The sequence below is a fragment of the Neopelma chrysocephalum genome, unplaced genomic scaffold (genome assembly GCF_003984885.1).
Source record: "Neopelma chrysocephalum unplaced genomic scaffold, ASM398488v2 Primary Assembly neopelma1_86, whole genome shotgun sequence".
Classification (NCBI taxonomy): Eukaryota; Metazoa; Chordata; class Aves; order Passeriformes; family Pipridae; genus Neopelma; species Neopelma chrysocephalum.
In genome coordinates, this window is record NW_020897748.1 from 6,079,786 (window position 1) to 6,097,992 (window position 18,207).

The following is an 18,207-nucleotide window of genomic DNA, read 5'->3' on the forward strand; positions in this document are numbered from 1 at the left end:
GCACTTGAGAAAAATACAAGAGTGAGTGTTGCAGCTCTGTCTTATCATTAGCAGCACCTTTTAAACATGACACTGAAATCTCTACATATTTGGGAGAACAGAGCTGCATCATTTCTTGGTTACAATGACATGGCTATAATTTGCAGAGATGACACCTTTTAGAATCACATCTAGAAGTTAATGGCCTCAACTGAAGCTCTACAAGTCTTTGGAGACTTAAACAGTCCTCTCAGCCCTACTTCCTTTCCCTAACAGCATAACTGCGATTAATAGTGCAGCAAACTCTGTTAACACCAGACTCTTCAAGCCCAGTTTCACAAAGTCGCGCCACCCTCTGCTAGGTAGCCTGTGCTGGCAGAAGATGGCAGAGATCTGCCCTTAGAGGCAATCTGTAAGACTCTTCAGATACATTGCTCTGAAGAGGACAACTACATCAAAAAACTCTGCTTTTCTGTGTCAGTGACTAAAGATAAGTCTTTTAGATCAAGATTTGTTGCTAACACTCCTTCTGAATAGACCATCATTGGACTTTGTAAAATTCAGTATCTGTAGTGTAAAGCACTAGACTCACATCAACTTTCTGCAAGGCTACTGGAAGCCAAAACCCCAAAGGTTTGTATATATGATTGAGAACATCCATATACCATAGTCTTACATTTTGAGGGAGCAGAGCCTCATAGAAATTTAGACAGTACTCATTCCAGTAAGAGTCAAGAGTGAGAGAAGATAAAAGAAACTGTCAAGTCATGGCCAACTAGTATTTGCTTTCACTGCTGCCAGTGTGGAAGTTTGGATAACAAGAAGCCAGTGTTTGCAAAGTTTGCACCCACCTGCTGAACTTCTGCTGCAGTGCTCCTGAAGAGTTCAATGTACCTTTTCCCCAGCAAGTCCTTATGCTTTTTCAGTGCATTTTGGGCATATTCCTCACAGGCAAATAAGACAAAGGCATCCCCTGTCGGCCTACTGTCAGGGTATGTGACAAACAGGACTCCCTCCTTCCCTCCTGTTACAGGGCAGTGCTGGCCAAAGAAAGTCAGCACTTCTTCTGTTGTTACATTGAAAGGAAGACCTCGCATCCTGACAATCACTTGATTTTCTTTCGACAAGAACTGTGCAACTTCGTTGGAAGTGCCTTTAACAAGAAAAAGTACAGAAGAATTTAAGTCTAAGCAGCCACATAAAATCATGAGCAAGTCAGGCATAGCTAAGTCCTCCCCACAGACAGTTTTTGAGCAGGTAGAACAGTATTTGCCTCGAAAGCCAGGAAAGATGTCCCTCTGACAAACTAGATATATTGTAGAAGACACCTCCCATTAAAGTATAATAATGTTATTCCATCACTTAGAGGATATTTCTCCTTATTCAAAAGGAAAATAAGTACTTGCAGTGTTCAAAGTCCAAGGAAAGCACAGTCTCTGAATCTCTAGTGTAACCAGTACCTGTGCTACTGTGCGCTTCACCTTTCTAAAGTTGGAATACCTTCAGCATGCACTAAAGCAACTAAGTACCCAGATAATCGTGCTGGGAAGGAAAATTGGAAGGGCATGTTGAAAACAGCTCAGGAATTTCATCCTATCTTGATAGAACTGTCAAAGTGTGCCAATTCTACTTTTAGTACTTTTACAAGAAGCCCAGTGATACTCAAAACACTACCCTATCCAAAGGTAGCTGCTAACCAACTTCATATCTTAATTCAGTCCTTTCACTTACAGCTCTTGTGCTGTGAAGTTTGGTTGCACCAGACATGCACCGTTCTTCATCAACATCAGCGTGCAATGCCTTTACTTTGGCTAGTATAATTGTTACCAAGCCTATCAGTGAGCTATTTAGTTGACAGCTTAACAGCCTTTCCAACACTAACACCTCAAACTCAGACATCCGGTTAGTCACTTACAATCCCCAGACCAAATCTCTGTCAGGGACCAACAAGGACCTTAAGGTAGTATTGTAGATATAACAGCTTATTGGATCTTAATTCAAATTCCATACACTTTCAGACATAAAGGAGATGAAAAGAGACCAAGGGGTAGTTTGTAGAGCAAATTTTGCTGCTTTTCAGTTATCAGCAAATATTTTAATATTCTTCTTCAATAAGCATTTCCCCTAAATCCTCCCCATTATGTTTGAGGCAAAGATTTGATTTGAAGAAAGTTGGTTCCACAAATCTCTTGTATTTACAGTGTGATATCTGTCTGGTTTTATGTGCAAAATCTCCACAGCAACAGCAGTCATATTGCTTTGAAAAACTACTCTGGTTTCATTTTTTCGGCAGTCAATAACATTTAGATCCCCACAGTTACGATGACCTAAAAAAATTAAGTTCGTATAGAAGATCACTTTGCCCAATCAAATCCTGCTTTGACAGGCTGCTTGAAAATGGCAAGAACGTGGAAGAGAAAGGTGGACAGAAATTATGGAACATCTTTGACTTCTGCTAGCAGAATACATAGTAATCAATACACCAGCCAACTTGTTCAAAGACAGAAAATGAAAAGTCACATTCAATGGGAGCAGTTTAAAGCCAAAAGTTAGCAATCCCTTTTCGTCCCCTAAAAATTACCTCCTGCAATTTTAAGGAAGTCTTCACCTGTTGCCTTGTATACCTAAAGGAAGAAAAGAGAACATGATTGGCATGCAATTCGCATTCCTTTTGAGAAGAGGATTTCAAAGCCAGTGTAACGCACCTCAATGTATCGATTCCCCATGTGATGCTTGTGCCTTTGTAGCGCTAGATCTCTATGCTCTTCACTTACGAACCTCACAAGAGCCTCCCCATTCCTTCTACCTTGGGCATTGAGACAGAGTGCAGCACCTCCCCTGCAAGATTTAAATCAAAAGAGATGAAACTCCATCACTTCCACAGCTGAAGCACTACAAATGTACAGGTAAATTCTTAGCTACTAACTTGGCAATATTTAGGCCTTTGAAGAATCTCGCTATGTCCTGGTCAGACGACTGCCATGGCAATCCTCTTGCTCGGATAACAGCATTGTCATCTACAAGTTCCATCTTGCTGCTGCAGGCACAGAAACAGGGAGAGACATTTGCCTGTAGTATCTGCCACACACCACCCTCTCTTCTTGCCATTTGTGTTCCAGGGACAGGCTTCTGTCCCTGCTCCATGTCTGCTGGATGGCAGAGGTTCAAGTGCCACCACCATCCAAAGCCACACCACAACTGAAAGCCACTCCTAGGTAAAGTCTATCCTAGGGAAAGTTTGCTTTGTTAAGCTGGCCCTTTCCCAATTCCCTTTTCCTACTTCATCACATTTTCTCTTTGAGCTGTCATCTCTTTGATCATGTTCCCAATTTACTTCCCTCTCCTGACATCATTTGTGCTTCTCCATTATCTGAACAAGGTTGCTGGTATAAAAATCAAGCACTTGCTATTCTAATGTAGATAGGTAGAAATTGAAGCAGAGCAATTAGATGTAACTGAGATTAGTGCTTACTACTTGTACTGTGACAGTGTGTTAAGAGCCAGTCACCAGCCAAGACCAAATCTGTTCTTGGCTGTACTCAGCACACACAGGACTCCCGCCCCAAGAGTTGAGCTGTAACATTGCTTGTTCAGGCCATCACCATGTTACTAGGGACTAATATAGCTAAAGGCTACATTGGCTGCTTAGCATAGGAATAGCTCAGCCACAGAAAGCCAGGCTTAATTGGTCATTACCGCAGTCTCTTTTGTTCTCTTACTTGTTAAAAGTGTCGATTACAACAAAACGCTCACAGCTACCCAAGGCTGCCTTTCTGACTACTGCAAGAACAGGTTTTTGCACAGAAGAGACAACGCGATTGATTAGGCAGATGAAGTGCTGTTCAATAGCAGAGGACTCCCTCATACAAACGGGCTGTGGTATGCCTTTTTATAGAAGGGTCATGTTTCTCACTCATATTTTAATTTCTTGGGTGGCCTTTCTGTCTGTAGCTGTCTGTCCCAAACTGTTTCCCCTTGCCTCCTAATTCTGTACTTCTCACTATCTCAAATAAGATGGGAATCTTCCACCTCACCCCAGAATTTTGTTAGTGAAAAGGAAAAAGCTTAGAAAAATGCTGAACATAATCCCTGAGCTAATCTCTCTGGATACTTTCTGCCAATATTATTGCATTTTTTCTTGCTTCTTTTAACTCAGAAGTGTCAGTATCATCTACCATTACGACAGATCCTTAATCCGGAAGGGGGAAGTAAGTATTTGTGGAAGATGGGAATATAAATAAAGTCAGTTTAACACCAGTCTCTTATGATATTGCAGAGGGAGCATCCAGCAAACCACTGAGAAAAATCTGTATTTATGCATGGAAAGAGCACAGTTACATTTAAAAAAACCAAACAACAAAGCAGTCAAAAGCAGATAAAGTTTTATGTTTAAAACATATTTGGGAATAAGATAATCATCGCAGCTTAAGCAATTGACTGGTAGCACAGTACCTCTGGCCCAGTATCTTTACAACAGTGTTTCTTCCCTATAAAAAAAAAAAATCACGATGTGTATGCAGTAACTATGGAGTAAATTGCAGGAAGAGTGCAAGATTTAGTAACCAATAGGGTTACCTCTGCAACACTGCTTACATTCTTTGTTAATAGCACAGTACACTTAACACCCATTATAAGCACTTACTAGCAGAACCCAGAACTATCAGCAGCTAACACTGGCAACATTGAAGCCTAACGAGAGAACTGGCTTGCATCCGATCATAGAATATGTGTTCCCTTTGCCACTTAAAGGATCTAATCGATTCCCATAGCAGTGGCAAGACAAATAGAAATAAAGGTAAAAGCTATTTGAAAATTAGAAATACAGAGAAGCACAGCTTACCTAAACAGTAACTTTAAACAGGAAGTGGTGGGGGTTGAAATATGTGCAGCAATAAGAGGGAGAAAGTACTTACCAAGGCCCACTTTCAAATTTGTAGTTCACTCTTTCTGGATCTGAAAATCGGTGATCTGTGAAATACAGCACAAGTTACTTCCTATTTCATCAGCACACAGGACAGGCAGGAAAACCAAAGAAGGAACAGAGAAAACTCGTTCATCACAATCACTTACTGTATGGTTCAGATATTAGTCTTAAAATAATGTTCCCCATATCTTCAACTTGAGAGGCTCCATACGGAAATGCTGGACTGTTCTTATCAAGATTTAAATCTTTGCGCTGGAGTTAAGTCAATCATCACCAAACAGATTTCTAATTGGCTTCCTGATAGACAAACACATTTCCATGCTGATGGAAAGTCACTTCTCAGGGGAAAATTTAATCCATTTCCCTGCTGAGACGTTAGCTGCTCTGCCTTGTCCTCTAACTACTGCCACCTGCGGGAATGTGAGGTCATTTCAGGAAGTGTCTGCAGACATAAGACCCCATAATAAGGACATATATTTAATAAATCCATGAATTATGTATGTTTGACAGATACAATTCTGCATGTGGAAGAGACTGGAGTCCTGTCCTCTTTAATTAACATCATCTTTAATCTCTAGGGAAAGATTTGGAGAAGAAGAAGCAAATAATAAACTAAAAGCTCCAGAAATAGGAGGATATACCACACACTTTCTGAACAAGAAAATCCCCAAGCAGAATAAGTATCTTACCACTTGAACAAAACCCACAAATGGCACTTCGTCTAAACCTTGCCTATTAGAAGTTACAACCCAAGTTTTGTGCTCTTATACAGAAGCATTTTGATAATCTGGTAAGAATTCACCACTCGTGTTTTCCCAAGATGCAAACCAGTCCCACAACCCATATCTTCTTCAATTTGAAGGATTTTGGAAATGACTGCAATAGAGAGCAGGAAGTGCCCTGTCCTGGAAAGACAGGCCATAGAAAGACCAAATAAAAACCACACGTTCACAAAGGGAGTCTGATTTAAGTTGCATATACCACTCTTTTTCACACAACTTTAAACAGTTTACTACAGTGTATTTGCCCCTCTCCAACACCAGGTTACAGGACTAAGATTACTTGCAACTCTACTTCATGAAGTAAATTTTTAAAAAGGTCTTTTTCACTCACATTCCCTTCTTTGAAGGGTGTAGGGTAAAAAAGTAATCAAGAACAGAGTAAGAAATATGAAGAAATCTGGGAGTAGGACTTGCAATTTTTTACTTGCCTTATCACTTCGCATCCAGACTTCAGAGCAAAAGTGAAAGAGTTTCTCAAACCAGACCCATGCTGGCACAGCAGTACAGTAATGCAAGACATTGAAAACTTGCCCACATCCCCCCTAAACTACATTAGGCACATTTCAAATGCTCAAGAGCCTGCACTTTGGTGCTCAAAAGTTGCTTCATAGTCCAAGACAGCAGGTTTCCTCTTAAAAGAAAAAAAAAAAAGCTTTCTTCACCTAGAGCTGAGCAAAGTTTGAGTTAGCAGATGCCTACATGAAGTGCAGGGAACAGAACAGTTCCTGTTAAAAACAAACACCTCACAGAAGCTTTGTCGTATCATCTAATCAACTGGTGAGGCAGTGTAAATTTCTTTGTGAAATAGAGTCTTACCTACTATTCACAGGATGACTGCAAGTCGGTTCTACAAAACAGATTTTTTTTTAAATTGTCTTGTTGTGAGATGAAAAATAATTTCAACTTAATTAATGCATTCCTCTCCCACAGCAACAAAAGGAAAGCTGCTGTGCCAACACAATACACTTGAGGCTAACTTGTTTTTGAGGCTTTGTTGGTTTTAAGTGTGCACTGGAGTACAGAAGGTGAGAGGATGATGTTTAGTCTTCGAACATTTGAAGTGAATTATCATAGTTTAAAAAAAAAAAAACAACAAACTTAAACCAGTGATTCCTCCCCTCCAACTGCTTGCCTATAAATAGTTTGCTAGTCATTGCCTTTATCCTCCCTCCTGGTACCTTCTTTGGGGTAAAGTACTGAGAAAATTAAATAGTTGTCTTAAAAACCAAGCTAAAAAACCTGAATAATCTCAAAAACACAGTTTAAGAGATTACACTATTTATGACAATAAAAAAATTTCTTCATTGTAGTATCTCTTCCTAAGCTTTAAACTTGACATTGCCTCCTCCCCCCGTCCCTGGGAAAGAGGGGGTTGAAAAGAAAAGTAACCCACAAACAGACTCCCTTGCAGAGAGGGTACCTAAACAGTACCACACAGATGTTTCTGGGCACCTTGTGTATTAGAGCAGAGGAGTGCATCTCCTCCTTTTCCCAACATCCTTCCCCCTGCAGCAAACAGCTCCACACTGGGTTTGTGCAGAGTCTCTATTGTCCGTCCAGGGAAACACAAGCTGCTGAAGATGCAGGTATTGGAACACTGGTCTTGCCTGACACATTTTTATGAAGATTTTGGAAATGTCTTTCCTCTGTCAAAAATCAAGAGAAATTGGGCAGCAGTTTCAATAGCTATTCCAGCAGGGGACATGCATACACATGTGCACACACATACGCTTGGCTGTTAGACTGTGTTGTCAGAACTGAAAAGACATTTCAATATTTCCTTTGTGCAGAGCCAAAGATCCCTACAAGCAATCAGCTGCCAGAGAGGGAATGCAGCAGTGTGAAGGGGCTGGGAATTTGAAGAGAGGCTATCAAACAAGGAAAACAAACAACTCCACTGCCCTATGTTCATTTCCTTCAATGAAAACGTTTTCTGAAGACACTGATCCACAGGAGCTGTAGTTCCTAAAAACTCCCTAGTGCCAATGCAAGTTGGTACCAGATGTCAGACAGAGTCAGTTGTGCCCAACTCTAGACTAATATAAACACAGTGGGAGGAGAGGAAGAAAGTCATAAACATTAGCAGGAGTAAGACATTGCTCACACCTTCACCTCTGATTAGTTAAAAGCAAGGCTTTTAGCTAAGACTGGAGAAGAGAATTGATAGTTTTCTGCACATAAGTCACTATTATTAACTGCTTTTAAGTGAAAACCCATATTCTAATGAACAAGACCGATTACATAGAGGTGGACTCCTGTGGACAGAAACACTAGAAATTCTCGACACTTCTGTTAACTGAGTAGTCTCTACAAAACCCACCCCTGGTTCTGTGAAGAGATAGGAGATCATACATGTTTGTGTACATTTTTATTTAAAGGATGCCTCTCTTGGGCAATTGAAAAGAGGCAATTGCTGTGGATAGTCCAAGTTCACATTTAAAGAAGTGCTACAAACCAGACCTGGCTGTCTAAAGCTACTATATGCAGTAGCACACAAATGTATATTCCTAACAAAGCAACAAGCAAATGATACTCCCAAATAAGGCAGGATGGATGGGAAACAAGGAACTACTTAATCTTGCTGTGCAGCTACGGCACCACCTCCTGCAACACTCAGGAAGTTAAAGGGACCAGGAGGAAAGGCATATTCTACATCATGGTGGCCTCTATAACATGGAAGAAGTTTCTAGATAACTTCTTCAGATTCATCACCACAGCTTCACTTACTGTCAGTGCCCTCCAAGACTTCTTCCTTCCCACTCTCTTCTATTTCTCAGTCTCTTAACTCCTTTCTTACTGAACAACTAACTTAACCTGAGATGACATGAAACAGCATTGCAATTGTGCTGTGCATTGATCCTTTTCCCCTTTGTTCTGTTTCTTATTTAAGTCTCTTTAGACAGATGATTATACCTTTTTAAATAATACTTTGCATAAAGGTAATCTGATATTACCCAGTTCCTGAGTACTATCACAGGAAATACAAATAGCAACATCCAAGATTCTCAGGCAATGCCCAGTTAAGGGCTTTTCATTGCCAGAGTTAGGCACTATTGGTTTTAACTGTGCTCCACATAATTGTTTGCAAGCCACCCAGGTCAAAAAAACAAAACAATAAACCCTCAACAAACCAAGTTTCAGTACTACAGTATCCAGCACATTAAGCAGGTTGTTCTGAAGTGCACCTGTGTTCCTACTCAGAACATGGTCAGATACTCCTAGTAAGGAGTTATTCTCATAAATCCAGTTCACAAGTGGAGCAAATCAAGCACTGGAGGAAGCAAGAGCTATTTGCCATTTAATGGCTCATGCACACCCAATCTTGAGGCAAAGGATGAGTCTTCTGCAGACCTAATATGAATAGTCATGCAAGCTTTGTTCACTCCACCCTAAAGGCACTCACAGGGTGAAAACTGGCTCAGCAAGCTTTGCAAATCAAGAAGTGCAGCAAGTATGGGAGGTACAGAGGGTGCAAGAACTACCCTGCTCCTTTTGTATGCTTACACATTAAAAAAAAAAGATTTCAACAGATCCAAGTTCCTTTCTCTGCTGGGACATGATCACTTCTCTCAAGTTTTGTTACTTGAAATTTCTCATAATTGTCCTGTTGTCATTACACCTACACAATTCCAAATAAATTCTGCCAGAAGACTGTCTCCTACATTAAGAACTGTTTTGAGACCATGATTTAAGCAGCAGTAGCACTCAGAGATTGAGCAGTTACAACTAGTTTCAGTTCTTCCTTGGTCCCTCAAATTTCATGGCATTCTAAAAATTGCTTTACCTTGAATTAAAAGAAATCAGTGGCTTTTTGTACATGAAATGTATAATTTCTTGGAGGAAGGAAGAGGGAAGATATGTAAAGCTTTCCCCTGAGCTTTTGGAATAGGTCATTGCTGTACACAAATTTCAAGTGAAATTTGCTGAAAGAATAGGTCCCCAAAGTATTTTCTAAAGGAAGAATAACCCAGTCAATTATTCAGTTTATTATCTCTATGTTCTTTTTCAAGATTATGCTTGCCTTGTCTGCAAGAAATACACAGCTAATTCCCTACTATCCAGTGTGTTATATACCGGAATATATATCTAGAATGACTGTGCAGTAGGAAGTTATCTCCCCTGATTATTGGGAGCAATAGAGTACATCCTCCATTTGCCTGCAGTTTGTTGTTTAATCAAATGTTACACATAAAAATAAAAGCTTTTGAAGACTTCCAATAATTTAAGTAACTGTAGATTAGTACCCAGCTTTCCCTTAACTATTTTATATCACACAAGTTTCCTCTTACTGACCACAACTATTTTACACACAGATAAATGGAGATGTAAGTACATGAAGGGATGTGCCAAAAAATTATTCTATTCCTGTTCTTACCAGTTTGCAAATACGCATTTCTTGAATCCCTAGTCAGTACCCCATCCCTGTACTAAAACCTTCTATCCTCAATGCATCCTAAGAAAAGCAACACAGTATAGTTTATGTGGCAGAAATCATGGAAGATTCCCCTCATGCAGCCTCTTCAGCAATGGGGCTGAATTTCTGCACTTTCTACAAGAATAACAAGAGCTTGGTCAGATTCTGTGCACTAATCTGCAGCTTCCTTTCAACCTAATGCATTTGTTTCTGTGTCCCCCACAGCATATCCACACATCAAGGAAAAGAAACCCAAACAACTCTGCATACAACTGTTTGAACTAGTCTTGAGACTTAGCACCTGCTTCAACAACCTTTTAATCTCAAACATTACATACATGTCCAGACTCTCCAAGTGCAATTAATTTATACAGCTTCATTTGGTACATTTCAGCAAGGTGAGGAGAAAAAAAATAAAAAATCGTTATATTTGTCAATAAAAGGAAAACAAAAATTGTTTTACCCTTTTTAGTCTCTTCATCCTCTGCCCCCAACACTCTTCAACAACATAGGGCAGAGACAGTCTATTTTAGCCATGTTGCATAACCGTAGCAACTTTACAAATAAGAACATTAGCAGTTACAAAACAAGACAAACCACAAAGATTAATATAAGACCAGAATGAAGTTAGGTTTATATACCTTAAGAAGCATATCACATCCAGAATTCAGACTCATGCTGAGTGCCTTTGGATAGACTGACCAAGCCCCTAGGAACTTGGAGAAAATACTGTTGGCACCTGACAAAACCACCCTCAGATGGTACTGAGTCTTTAGGGGCTTCCTGACAATCAGGTAACACAGGGTGGTCTACTTTCCTCTCCCAGCAGCAAGGGAATACACAGTCCTTCACTATGCTTTAGCTGACCAGTGATACTCCAGACAGCTACAGTCATACCACTCCTTCCAGAGTGGCAAAACATACTCCAGACATTCACATGAAGAGAAAGCAAAGGCAGCTCTCCAGAACAATTGGAATAGCTCATTGTCTTTAACTTCTCTAGCTCATGTCAAAGTATTCCCTAAACAGTGTATTAAATTTTTGACCATAACTTCAAGAAGCCTCCGACATCCAGTTTCTATGCAACACAGCCTTTATTTCACTTTTCTACATAGTCAGACTCCTACTCTAAGTGTACTGCTTTGCTTCAGAGTAGGGGGAGAAGTAGTTTCTGCCTCTTCACTAGCAGAGATTAATCTTAATTTGCAGATGACAAAGCAGAGCAGGCAGCCTCCAGTATTCAACCTTATGGTTAAACACAAAAAAATCCATAAATACATATGTATTTTATGCCCCCTGACACAGGTACAAGGCCCAGGTAATACTAGTCCTGCAGTGAAAGAACAAAATAATTCAGCAGCCACAGACATCAGCTCTTAATGGCAAGCACTTTACAGACACAGTAAGCTAGTCAAAGTTATTAAAAACAATAGCCACAACAACCACCAATAATAGGGAAGAACTTTAAATTCCTTTACTGCTCCTTCCTAGGTAGCTTTTTGTGATCAATACTTCAACAGCTCAGTAGGAAGTCAAGTGTTTCTGTGTCCAAGAGTATGTTTGAGATGAGGACTGAAGCTTGTAGCAAGAGGAGAGACTGCCAGGGAAGCAAGGAATCATTCACAGCCTCAGCCCTCCCAATTGTACATGGCATACAAACAAAAGCATGCCGAGACTAGTAAAGAGCCAGACAGAACTAGGTTACAGACCACTTCAGACTATTCAGAAAGTAATTTTAGACATCCCTGTCACTGAAAATGGAAGCATATTACTGACAGCATCTTAGTGCCAGTCGAGGTGCAACATATGCACCTCCCAGGAGACTGAATATCACACATGCCAACAGCATCCCTGCCTTAGGTTCACTCCTGCATTGGAGACTCACTACAAGTTCACATCAAGAATAACCATTCCCTCTCCTGAAAATTAAGATAGTCCCCCAACATTCAGTCTTGTCTAAAAATTAGATAAAAATCTAACTGATGCAATGAACCACCTCAAACTTTAATATTATGATTCATAACAGCAATTTGAACAGATGTGCCAGTTACAGTAAACTGTGAAGTTTAAAGAGAGAAAACTATAAAGATGATAAACAAAACATAGAAGTCAAGAAGAAATACAGGTTTTTCTCCATGGAAGCACACATCTTCATATGTTTTTATCTTTGTGAGAAAGCTCAGTACAGCTCCGAGTCACTCATTAAAGTTATATCACCCCTAAGCATATGTTGCAAGCATTACTCACACACCTCTGTCCTAGAATTCAGCTAAGACTGTAACAGCAGCCGACACCATCACTGTTAAAAGGATACATTCTGTCATGGCCACAACATCGAGTTTGCTAACTTCAGGTGAGCCAGGGCAACACTTCTTGAACTCTTTTCGCAAGTCAAAAAAGGAGTAGAAGCATTCAGGCAGTAAGATATTCTGTAACAGGAACAAAGTAACTGCTGTCAGGGCGAGTTTAATGTACTTTGTCTTTAGATACCAAATTTTCTAACAATTTCTATATAATAGGTAAGAAACACAAGCATCCTTTGCTACAGAGAAACTCACGTAACTCTTCTTAGCCAGGTAAGTACGTTTTTATAAAATTCTTTGCTTAAGCAGCTTTCTCTCCCTATAGTTTAAAAAGAGAAATGTGCTTTTGCGCTGCCAGAGAAATATTTGCGATTATTACTAGAGCCTCAAATCCAATATATATATGTACAAGAGCAAATGCCTGCTATTGTAACTTATTATCAGTTCTTGATTCCAATTTTAACTGTAAAAAGCCAGAGGGCACTCAGTTCAGCTTACAGAACCAAGCACAATTTGCGAGACTAGCAGATGATATTTCAGTTCATAGACAAGGCTGAGTTTTCAGAGAGTAATCACACTTCGAATATTTATTCCCAGCAAAAAAGATGAGGGTTTGAGATGGTGCAGAGGTTGGCAATCTATGCATAGTAACTGCTTTAATTACAGTGTATGAAGCCAGAAGCAAGTTAGGTAGCCCACTAGAAGCCTATAAAACCCCTTTTGCCCCCCAATACATTTACCACACACTTTAAATTTTTTGGGGAGTGTCAAAGAAAAGACATGGAGAAGTCTTGGGGGAAGCTGTTGAAACCAACACAAAACCGTACTTCTTCAGTTAGCTCTTCACCCCAGAGGTTCCCCACAGACAGAATACTTCATACTCCTTTTGGCTGTTTTTTGCTTGCAAGGCTTTCTAGACTAAAAGTACGGGCTTTCTGGGATATAACTACTAGTTAGCATCTTGACATTATAACAGAATAACAGGCTATGTGAAAGCATACTTAGGAAGCCCAAAGAAAGAAGTTTAGGCTCTAGAAACAAGTTCTGCTTTGAGAATGTTAGAGCTTATCTTAGCATATGGACATTGCATTACGCAAACAACACTCTTAAAGACAAACTCATGAAAATGCAAGTATGCTTGCCAAGATTTTCTGCTTTAGTTTTGATGACTCTTTCTTCCATGATGTAAAATGAAACTTTCACTTGGAATAGTTGATGCCAATTCATTCTCTGAATACCATGAGTTGCTAGCTGGGTTCAGAATGGGCATCTTAATCAAGAGCCTAGTGATTTCTGCCTATCTGGATTTTAGTGATCACACAGTCAAATCTCTGAATTAGGGTATTCGCAAAAGAACTATTTAAGAGTCTCATATGCATCTGGTTTACGTTATCTGCAGGCAGCACAGAACAAATTTTAGATGAATAATTCTTAAAAAACAGCAACACAATATTTTGATGAAGATTTGATTCCTGTCTGTGACCCTGTGATGATATAGAAAAAGGATGCCTATCCCCAACATCAATCAACTTAAATAATTGTAGGAGTTGTCCCTTTTTTTATCCACATAACTTAAACGGATGAAGAGGCTCATTAACCAAGAAGAAAGTCCGCTAAAAACCCGTTTCCACATTTTCTCACATTATACATCATAGAAGACAAGTTACAGGACTGTCCCTTTACCATGAATCATGGTATTTCTCTTCTAAGCATTCAAAGCTATAAACACTTAAAGCCCCAACAAGTATTGCAACCACACTCATTCAGTATCAGTTTTGTAATAACACAGACTTGCAGCAGTGCCCTTTCAAAGATGAAGCAGCAAACTGATGGGCACAAAAGTCTGCTGCAAAGAGAGGAGCAGAACAGATCAGTTACAGAGCAAATCATGTTCATACCACAAAATTAGGTGTTATTAATATTGAAGCAGTTATTTCAGAACTAGAGAGAGACAGCATATTGCTGGAACCCCATCACGAATGAAAAGTAGGTAGGATCTTGTAACACTGTTAGCGATTTGGCAACTCTGAAGTTATAGAAAACTCTAGACTATGAGACTAATCATCACTCATAGCCTGCCTCAAACTACTGTTCAGCTCCTTACAAATACGAACACCGCCCTCAGAGTGTCAGCTGAATACACAAAGATTGAAAGTTGCCGAAGCTAAACGTGAATGTAAAATTTCAAAAGACAGTTTATGATTAAGGTGGTTAACTATTTAGCAACATTTCCAAATCCCACCTGTTAATCCATTGTAGCTCCTACAGCTGCAGGAGCTACGAGTACTGTCAGTGCTCCTCCCTCAAACAGTTAAGAATATCTTCCTTTTGATTTAACTTAAGCATCTCAAGGCTACATAGGCACAGGGCACTGTCTATGCCTTCTACATTGACAGGCTCTTTAGCCTGGTAAGCACTTTAACATACGAGTGATGTTTGTGCTATGGTTGTGTGGAGGTACCCTCATACTAAAGAGAAGTTATCAGTTTTGCAAGAAATCACAGAAAGCACATTAGGATTCAAATTTAAGCTACAACTACATACCTTTTTGGAAGCTTCAGGGTGCAGAACCTGCCTAATGTGCAACTGTCCATCAGTACAGAAACAGAAGGAAGTACCTACACCAATATTCAGCTCGTTGCTCACAGACTGATTAAACTGTAGGCAGGAACAAGAAAAAACATACATGTTAAAGAGATCACAATAGCTGCACTATGCAGTGTCCTCAGTTGGTAACATGTTATTCCTGGTCAGCAGGAACATGGAGCTAGAGTTCCTTTTTGCATAAGCCCACTACTTCACTTCTGTAGATTTGTTTCTTACTAGCTTGGCACATACTAACTTTCATAATTATCATCACTGGAAACCACCCCTTTTCCCCTTTTTAAGGAAATATGGCTACACAGACAGTCCACAACCCAGAAAAAAAACCCACCTTTTTGAGAAACATTTGCAAAAGCACTGCAATGAGACATAAAGCTGGTTGCAGAGAGCTGAGGCAGTCCTGGGGCAGAAGAGCTTTTCAAACAGGGTAGTCAAACACGTTAGAAAGGAGACAGGTTTTCAGCCCTACCCTCAATGGAAATCACACACACCTCCTTATTAATCTAGGGGCTTTAGTACTGTCATCTTCTCAGGACTGATGAGCACAAGCTCTGACAGGGCCTGCCACCACCCAGCCTTTTCAGGGGACACCTAAACTTGGCTTCTTCCAACACTGATTGGGGCTCACCCTCAGGTGAGACTCACTCAGGGTCCAGCATGGCAGGAGAGCAGGGTAGGGGAATATCTGACTCTGACCTTCCTCACTTGGGGGTCAGTTCCTCACAAGATGAATGAGCAAAAAGCAAGGAAGAAATGCCCACAAAGCCCTCCACATATAAGCTGCTTGGCCCACACAGATCAGTGGTATCCCTGTGCCAGGTTCCACTGTCCTGACGGTGGGGTGGAAAGCATAAGTGGATGATAACACTGCCTCTACCCCACGGGGGAGCTCCCAAGGGAGACCAGCACCCAGCAGCCAGTTATGGGGTGTCACCTGTCTCAGTGCCTGCTCCAGCGGTGGAGCCAGTGCCAGGCTCTCCACATCCACCTGGGTGATCTCCTGGCACTCAGCCGTCAGCTCTGGGTGGTCAGGCCGGACCAGCACGTCATGCAGGTGCCCCAGCTCCAGAGAAAGCAGAGGAGAGGTGAGTCAGCTCCCCGGGTTGGGGGTCCTCACCTGCAGCACCAGCCCCTGCCCTCCACCAGAGCCTGCTCCAGCTTGGAGCACCCATTGCCAGCCCAGCGCTGAGACCACCCTACCCGCACCCAGCATGGCAAGGGCCAAGGGGAGCAGCAGGTCGGGGTGCTCCCATCTCGGGTGAAAATACCTCCTTACTCCTCAGGTCGACCACTTTCCACAGGAGCTGGAGCAGCTCTCGCTCGTCTGAGCCCAGCCTTGCCCCGTTGGTGCCCGCCGTGGTCACAAAGAGGATCACCAAGTAGTCGGGAGACGCCGTCATGGTGCCACAGGGTCAGCGGAAAGGATAAAAAGGAGAGAAAGAAAGAAGAGAGAGAAAGAAAAAGAAGGAAAGGAAGGAGGAGAAGGGGACGAGAAGAGAGCGGAAACTTTCCCTGCCCGAGGCGCTTCCAGGCGAAACCCAAGCGGCAGAGCCCCCACCTGCAGCCTCGCTCCCCAAGGACCTGGCGCGGGGGAGGCGCACGGCTTCCCCCCCCCTTTCCCACCCCCTTTTTCCCGAGGCGGGAGGCGGCGGCCGCTCCCACTCCGGCTGCACCCTTAGGAAGCGCGCAATGGCTGCGGGTTTTTCAGCGCGGGGCCGCGGCACCACCTGCCCACCCCCGGCCCACGTGGTGCAGGTAACATACACCTGGCGCCGCCGCCCATTGGCCCCGCCGGGCGGGGACGTGGCAGCGCGGCGGGGGCGGCAGCAGGAACGGGGGGCCGGGATTGCGGGCGGGATGCCAAGCGTGGTGCCGGGATTGCGGACGAGTTGCGGGGGCGCGGCGGCGGACTAGTCGCCCCCGACATCCGAGGAGCCCCATCGGGCACCGACGGCGGCCCGGACCCTGCCGGGCTCCGCCTCCCGCCGTCGGGGCGCGCTGCCCGGGGAGGTCCGGCTCCTCACCGGCGGGGCGGGGCCCCGCTCTTGCCGGGACGTGTCGCGGAGGGCAGGTCGGTCCTGCGTCCGCGAGCAGCCCCGTCCCCCGGACGCAAGAGGAGGGGAGATGGCCACGCCGCCCGCAGCCCCCCGGCAGGTCTCCTCCCTCGGTCGGGGGCCGCAGGGGCCGGGTGCGGTGCCAGGGAGCACGGTCGTGGCTTGCGGGCCGGCTGTCCCCTGGAGCAGCTCCGAGGGAGCCGAAGGGATCAGGGCGGTGGAGCCTCTTCCTCTGTCGTCCTGAAGGCAGCGGCATCGCAACTTCTGTGCGGCTCGAGCACGGCGGATTGAGTGATGTGTTAAGAGCTGGCCAGTGAGGCTGTTGCAGCCTTCCCTCCGTGAACTGCTGATTTTGGCTCTTGTGACTACCTCACTTCTGCTGATCGCTGTTCCGCGGTGAAATCTGTATTTTAAATGCATAATGCTCAAAACCAGATTTTTTTCATGACAAATCACTGAAGGCAGGGTAAACAAGTAACGCTAACTTTCCTCAGGGAAATTCTGTTGTACACCTGGTTCTTTAGGATCTCAGTTGTTTATTTCCAACGTCATTGTGATGCTGCTTTTTGAAATTTTTACTGAGATCATAGAATCTTAGAATATACTGAGTTGGAAGGGACCCATCAAGATCATCGAGTCCAACTCCTGGCCCTGCTCAGGAAACCCCAAGAATCACACCATGTGCCTGAGAGCATCATCCAAACCCTTCTTGAACTCAGGCAGGTTTGGTGCTGGGACCACTTCCCTGGGAAGTCTGTTCCAGTGCTCAGCCATCCTCTGGGTGAAAAACCTCTTCCTGATATCCAGCCTAAACCTCCTTTGACTCAGCTTCATGCTATTTCCTCGAGTCCTGTTACTGGTCATGAGAGTGAAGAGATCAGTACCTGCCCCTCCACTTCCTCTTGTGAGGATGTTGAAGACCACAATGAGGTCTCCCCTCAGTCTCTTCTCCAGGCTGAACAAACCAAGTGACCTCAGTCATTCGTCATATGGCTTCCCCTCAAGGCCCTTCACCATTCTCGTGGCCCTGCTTTGGATGTCTTTTTTATATTGTGGTGCCCCAAACTGCACACAATATTCAAGGTGAGGCCACACCAGTGCAGAGCAGAGTGGGACAATCCCCTCCCTTGCCCAGTTGGTGATGCTT

At 42.9% G+C, this 18,207-nt stretch overlaps 1 protein-coding gene across 5 annotated transcripts in view; it reads right to left on the bottom strand.

Moving 5' to 3' along the window:
• The window catches only part of ESRP1 (epithelial splicing regulatory protein 1), a 34,684-nt gene extending 18,016 nt beyond the window's left edge, over positions 1–16,668 (bottom strand). For all 5 annotated transcript variants that reach the window (XR_003535693.1, XM_027692375.1, XM_027692374.1 and 2 more), the window contains exons 1-10: positions 16,275–16,668; positions 15,941–16,069; positions 14,947–15,060; positions 12,414–12,528; positions 5,050–5,148; positions 4,893–4,947; positions 2,906–3,016; positions 2,685–2,817; positions 2,561–2,603; positions 831–1,132 (exon numbers count right to left, since the gene is read on the bottom strand). Coding sequence is in view for 4 of the 5 variants with exons in the window: in XM_027692375.1 (XP_027548176.1) it covers positions 831–1,132; positions 2,561–2,603; positions 2,685–2,817; positions 2,906–3,016; positions 4,893–4,947; positions 5,050–5,148; positions 12,414–12,528; positions 14,947–15,060; positions 15,941–16,069; positions 16,275–16,406 (1,233 nt within the window). In the remaining variant the exon portion in view is untranslated. The remainder of the gene's footprint in view (positions 1–830; positions 1,133–2,560; positions 2,604–2,684; positions 2,818–2,905; positions 3,017–4,892; positions 4,948–5,049; positions 5,149–12,413; positions 12,529–14,946; positions 15,061–15,940; positions 16,070–16,274) is intronic.
• Between the last annotated feature and the right edge of the window lie 1,539 nt (positions 16,669–18,207).